This window comes from Lupinus angustifolius, chromosome LG05 (genome assembly GCF_001865875.1).
Source record: "Lupinus angustifolius cultivar Tanjil chromosome LG05, LupAngTanjil_v1.0, whole genome shotgun sequence".
Lineage (NCBI taxonomy): Eukaryota > Viridiplantae > Streptophyta > Magnoliopsida > Fabales > Fabaceae > Lupinus > Lupinus angustifolius.
Window position 1 is genome coordinate 9418278 of NC_032013.1, and position 6587 is coordinate 9424864.

Sequence of the window (6587 nt, forward strand, 5' to 3'; positions counted from 1 at the left end):
TAATCAGCAATTGATATTACATAATATGTCACTCACGTATTAAAGTAGATATTATCTGCCTCCATCTGGGTACAAACAACATTATCTTCCTAAGAATTCAACACCATATCAAAACTGTAATTGCAAGCTTAAATATAAGGAATAATATTAGACAGATCTGAATATCTAATCAAACCACCTAATCAACACAAACCAAATTCACCAAACTCAAGTGGACCTTTACTACATGCATCTTTAATTCCCCAAACTGAATATATAAACACACTGCACATAGAACAAGTTAGAACTGGCACTATGGTGCCAGTGCCCCGATGGCAGTTCAGGGCATTCACTGACAGCAATACCGGTCGCACGCTAAGTGCTGTTGTAGAAAATTAACACAAGCTCCAAAAGCCCTCACCTTATAGGACAAATTACCCCCTGGTCTTGGCTCTCTTCATACCAAGGCTGTTATGGAAAGGTGAAACAGAACCTGACATAGGAGAACCCTCCTCGCGAAGAGTGCCATTGAGCAATGCTAGTTCCCGAAGCTGCTGCTTCTTGTAGAAATCCTGAGATTCATCCTGAAAGATAAAATTTCACACAATAATAAGAACAGTATCCCAATAAAGATGTGCACTACTTTGAATCTCAACGATTTGAATTCGGAAGGACATACCACAGGCTTAAGCAAATCTTCAAGTATTTCACGCGCCTGCATCAAGCGAGCATCTACTATTTCAACTGGTAATTCTGCCTCAACTAAAATGTGGAGAGGTTCATTCAGATGCTCATAACCAGGTTTGCCTCTCATCATTTCCTCCTACAAATATGAGTAAAATTTGTTTACAGGAACTAACTATCAAACTGAATTAGACTTAACATAATTAACATTGAATTTACAAGGCTGGTTAGACACCAGAGCATGTGGGGCATATACTACAAGCATATACCCCACCCACATACATTCAGATAATATAGGATGATATACCAATTGTTATAATTAATTTGTTAAGATCAACAGGACAAGAAGCTGGTTGAAGTCATAGACATTTGGATAAAATAAAGAGAAAAATGTCCACTGGATATTAGGGCAAACACAGTGATTTGATATTATACAATAAAATTACTAACAAATTAACAATATCTTCTCAGCTTTCAACATTATTTTACATTAATTTTATCTTGGTGCAAATGATCATGTTAGACTTGTTATAAATAACAAAATGTTTATTCTTACCCTAGCTGGATCCTTAATGCTACCTCGGCCCCTGATCAAGACACGGCACTCCGTACTTGCTTCTACACGCTTTAGAGAGTTACCTCTGGGGCCCAGGAGGCGACCAACAAAGTTAAACTGCAATATACCGAAGTCAATATTATATCAAGCAATGACTCAATTCTTAGTATATATCAGGGCAGAGATATATCCATACATTAGGATATCCATCCACAGGTATATCCACTCTCATTGTCCTTTTAACAATAAGGCCAGATGAGCTACTTTGTGGACTCAGCCAATTTTGTTTTGACGTGGACTGTAGGAAGCCTGGCACCTGCACAGTTTAATCACAATTTCAAACACAACAGATATGATGGTTTATTAACTAGCATGCACATGAAAATTGTATTTACTAGTGTAGTAAAGGCCACCAACAGATCACCAAAAAGTTCTGCACAAGCTTGCCAAAAGTCAAATGAAGTTGAAAACACGATAAAAAATACAGAAGTGGTAAGAGTAACTATTAACAGCTGTAACAACTAAAATGCACAAATGTGTGCCAACTATGTCAGTCAAAGAGGATTAGAGTGTTAGAAAATGTGTTACATGAACTTCGAAATTTCAACTGAACTCGAATCATGAAGGCATTATGATAACCAACAAACCATTTCAGCAACTTATCTAATAAGTTAATTCCTCAAACCTCATAATACCTACTGTTTCGCCTTCTACTTAACAGGCAAACACTTAAAGTAGCTAGTGTTAGCATTCTACCACTACAAAGTCAAGATTCCCATGTTAAATATATCCAGTTAGCATGTTTCATCATGTCTGTGATTTTGCTGAAAACTGTACAGCCATCAATCAAGTATTTGATTTCTCTTAATACAGAAAGAAGACAATAGATCCACTAGCAGGATTCTAAAAATAGAAGCTAAGTGACAAATTAATTGTCAGAGCTTGGTGTTAGCTATGAACTACCTGTCACAATCAATTAGAAGTACAATCACTAAGACAAGTGTCATGTGTTAGCATAAGATGTATAAATTGTGTCAGAAATACTTCTAAAATATAGAATTAGATGGAAATGAAGTTATGTTAATGGTTAGTATCCGTACTTCTGATTGAAATCGTGATGCCCATCCGTTCACATCGGCACCTCCATTTGAAAATATTCTGCCAGTAGCCAGGGGGCTACCATGTTCAAGCCCACTTTGACCTAAAACTGATGCATTCCCCAACAGCGTGGTTACACGCAGAATTTCTGCTCCAAAAATGTCAATTTTCAAGAATAAGATGTACCAGTCAACATTTGTTAATAAGTTAGCAGTCATTGCATAATCGCTATAGAACACAAATGATTGTTGAGTCAGTAAAAACTTAATGCTACCCCGACGAGATATGTCCCAGCTTTTCATTTTAGTACTCTAGGTAGGAAGAAAAAACATGCAGTCAAACGTCATACTTGCTTATAGGAAAATGAACAGATATTAGACACCAATAATTGTCACTTGGGAAAAATTAGGTTAGTAAACATTGAAGCATGTACTTCCATTATATCAACCAAACTAGTTTGAAAACATCTGAAGAAACATTACAATATAAAGCAGAATGTCTGCAGGAAATTTCTCTTCTTGTTGCTTTATCTGAGAGAAAACAATTACTAATAAAAAATAGAATCATAAAACCTAAGCATACAAGCTAAACTCTATAAACAAACCAGCAGAACGTAACCCTCTTTCTAAGTTAGATAAGCAACAGACTGATGTCATCTAATTTGTGAATTCCTTCACAACTAATATACCAACCTATAAGGCACGGATATACCAACTTATAAGGGTCTGTGATGGTTTAAAAGTGATCAAAATAGTTAAGGGTCTGTTTGGTTTAAGAAGACATTTACTGTTTTTATTAAATAAATACATGTATACAACCTTGTTTCATTTTGTTTCCTATTTTCAAAGATTTGTGCAGGAAATAATAAGAAGACAAAATTATGTTTTCATTATTACAGGAAACAGAATGAAAATAGGGCGTCATACTCATACATGTAATTATCAATGAAAATAGAAAAGAAAACATAAATTGTTCCATTCAAGCATTAGACCTGTGAACCATTTTCATCAAACCCTTCACATGAACTCTATCATACCACTGCTTCCTATGTTTGCAACAAATATTAATATTTAAAAAATAAGTCTATTTAAGGTCACAATGAGAAAGGAACAGGCCTTCTTCCATCAAAACAGAGTCAGTAGACATGGTAGGACTTGGCCATATAAAAGGGAGAACTTCAAAGAAACCTCTAGGTTGTCGGGATTTGGCCATAAAAAGGAGCAAACATGGGATTTAGACCCACATAAATAGAGTCTGCGGTAGCTGCCTTCACAAAAATGCGACACATCAATTGGACGTTGGACATTTACAGGTTTAACAAAAAAATTAACATAGTTCACGACTTGCAAGTCTCAAACGATATCCACTTATCCAGCTAAGTAAAACCCAATTGTTGATCAAATTTGTTAGAATATAATCTTCAGCCAAATGGCTTCCTTAATGACATGAGCTAAATGGCCTTTAACATTAAAATATAAAATTGTTAGCTCGTGATTTATAAATAAATAAATTCACTGTTATATAATAGGTGGTGGACCCTATAAACTTGATGTGATTAGACACATTGAATTATATGAGAAAAGGGCTTGCAATCAAATCCTGGATAACAAAGCAGAGCGGGATGACTGCCATTTTCACATTTAGGAAACAATATAACTAATTTATACTATAAACATATAAATGCTCGAAAATAGAAAAATAAAGAAAATAATTGCAATCATTGTTGTTGTTAATAGTCAAAAATGAAAATTAATGGATGCAGTCAAGGTTGTCAAAATCTAGATCTTATCTTAAGGTCAAGAGGGAGAAGGGAATATATAAAAGATGGAATCGTAAGATCCTACCAAATATATAAACTTATATCTAAATGTATATGTTTACAAAAAAATAAACTCAAAATAAAACCAAACCACTTAAATAGTTATAGAAAGTAAATTTATATCTCTATACACACACACACACACATATATATTAAAATGACACAAGAAGGGAAAAAATAGACTAAATCACACCAGACCACTGAAAATGATGAAATAGGGATGCAGTATCACAGAAAAACCAATAAAGTGAACAAGCAATTCTTAAATGTAAAAAACCCACAGCTAACACTTCATGAATCTTGATAAGGCTGAATGGTTTAAGATAACCCTGAAATGAGGTTCAAAATCAAATACAGGGGCTGAAATTGATTTCAGGATTTGGGGTGGAGTGAAACAAAAAACAAACATAGAGGAGAACAGCCATAGGTGGGGGCAAAATAGGATTTTTGAAGAATCATCACTCTAGCACCCACTTCAAACTGAAAAAGCAGCCAAAACTACTGCTCCACTACACGGTTTAATGTCGCAGCTACCCTCCGCTCTGATGAACACTACAGCGCTGGTATTTACTACCTAGGAAAAAGGGCATCAGAGAAAAGTAATATCTGACTTATGCCAAAGCTAATAGGCGACTGATTAATTAACTTCACACTTGTAGAGATGCTACTGTGTCGCCAGACAACTAAAGAGAGCAGTATGAAAGTAGTTTGATTTTCCCATACAAATAGCTATAAAGGAAGGGGGTGACATAAAGCTTATTTTCGCCAGTATTGGTAATATATATATATATATATATATGAAAATATACTGCAAGATGGATCTGACCTTGGTTTAACAATCGATAGCAGTTTGGAAGCACAGCCATGAAGGGACTAAGCTTGTGACGTTCTCCCAATAACTCAGTTAGATATCTGCAAATAAAAGGAATAAATCATGTAATGAATTAAGAAATTGTAGTGATTCAATTAATCACAAAAGCAAATGTACATGTATTAAAATTTTCAAGGATCTCTATCTATTTTGTTCAGTAGAACATGAATTGAAAAAGAAGCATGATCATGAAGAGAACTACAACAAAGATAAGGATGGTGCTTTTACAAATAATAGATTAACAATGAAAATGAAGCAAGGTCACCCACAAGTTCTTAACAGGAAAGTACTAAGTACTGTAACAGCAAGATCAACTTATTTTCCAGCAAGATCAACTTATTTTCCAGCAAGATCAACTTATTTTCCACCAAGATCAGGCTGCTATAAACATCCGATAACTAAACGGAATCAAACACCGTAATTCAACACATCATTACATCAATAAAATGGAATCCAATTCGGCAATCTTCAGACTTACAAACAGGAACCTTCAGATGAGATTACAACATTGAATCAATTCCCTCATCATTATTCACCAAAAAATAATCTCCATTCACAACATTTAACCTCAATTGAAGCTGTGGTTATAAATTGTGGATGCATTTATGTTACATTTACCATAATTTCAAAACAATGTGGCCAATGCTTGTGCAATTACAGTCATGATGTGGTTGCAGAGACTCCAAAAACACAACATCTGGACCACATTTTAAAACCATGACTAAAACTTCATAACGAAAATTTCAAGCTCTTGATCAAGGTTTTAAATCTAGGTACACAACTGCAACCAAGGCCACATCACCATAACAATTGCAGTCGCATCAACCGCATTTTCCAGTTAAGGTTCCGGAAATCTCCAAAGCTGCAACCACAATTTAAAACCTTACTCTAGATCTCATCCAATTCAGTAAACTACCAGATCAAGTCAATACAAAACTTATAACTCAAACAATCACCAACAACAATAACAACTAGATCATAATCATACAGTCAAAAACAAAAAATCATCAAATCAAATCAAATCACATCACACCAGAACTAAACACACCATAACCTATTTCACTAATTAAACAAAAAAACTTCAAATTACGAAAACATAAATCAAAGAAAAAAAAACAAGATCTGATATAAACATATATATATATATATAATATATATACTTGTCCTGTTCAGCAAGCGCGGTGGTGGAAACAGAACGAAGACCAGTGAGGTGAGGAGAGAGAGGAGCAGACGGTGACGGAGACGGTGGAAAAGCCATGTATCTTCCAACGCCGGAGGAAGACATGGCTAGTGTGGTGTGTGGTTGGTGTGAAGAGAAAAGGGTTGAAGAAGTGTTTGAAGTTTGAAGAGGTTAAGTGAATAATGGTAATGGGTCCCATGTGAAACGTTCTGTTCCTCTATTCCCAACCACACTTTGCGTCGGTGGAAAATTTATTTATCAAAAACCAATTTTATATTTTTTTGAATTTAATAATTTATATGCTCACCTAGGGCTGGAAACGAGTCGAACAAAGTCGAACTAGAGTTCAGCTCAGTTCAACTTGATAAAGATTGGCTCAGCTCGAAACTCGACTCGAATT

General features: G+C 35.1%; 1 protein-coding gene across 1 annotated transcript; it reads right to left on the reverse strand.

Moving 5' to 3' along the window:
* LOC109347675 (KH domain-containing protein At5g56140-like) lies at positions 1 to 6377 on the reverse strand. The gene is made up of 7 exons (XM_019587663.1): positions 6168 to 6377; positions 4963 to 5048; positions 2320 to 2465; positions 1416 to 1535; positions 1220 to 1336; positions 659 to 802; positions 1 to 563 (listed from the first exon to the last, which is right to left on the reverse strand). The coding sequence occupies exons 1-7, from the start codon at positions 6290 to 6292 to the stop codon at positions 414 to 416; spliced, it is 888 nt and encodes a 295-aa protein (XP_019443208.1). The 5' UTR covers positions 6293 to 6377; the 3' UTR covers positions 1 to 413.

Excerpts from the sequence above, each read along its gene's own strand:
- LOC109347675 (XM_019587663.1), bottom strand. The coding sequence starts at position 6,292 with ATGTCTTCCTCCGGCGTTGGAAGATACATGGCTTTTCCACCGTCTCCG. Across the intron at positions 2,466-4,962 it reads CTATCGATTGTTAAACCAAG|AAATTCTGCGTGTAACCACG; the intron begins GTCAGATCCATC and ends TTTTTGGAGCAG. Across the intron at positions 803-1,219 it reads GCATTAAGGATCCAGCTAGG|GAGGAAATGATGAGAGGCAA; the intron begins GTAAGAATAAAC and ends TCATATTTGTAG.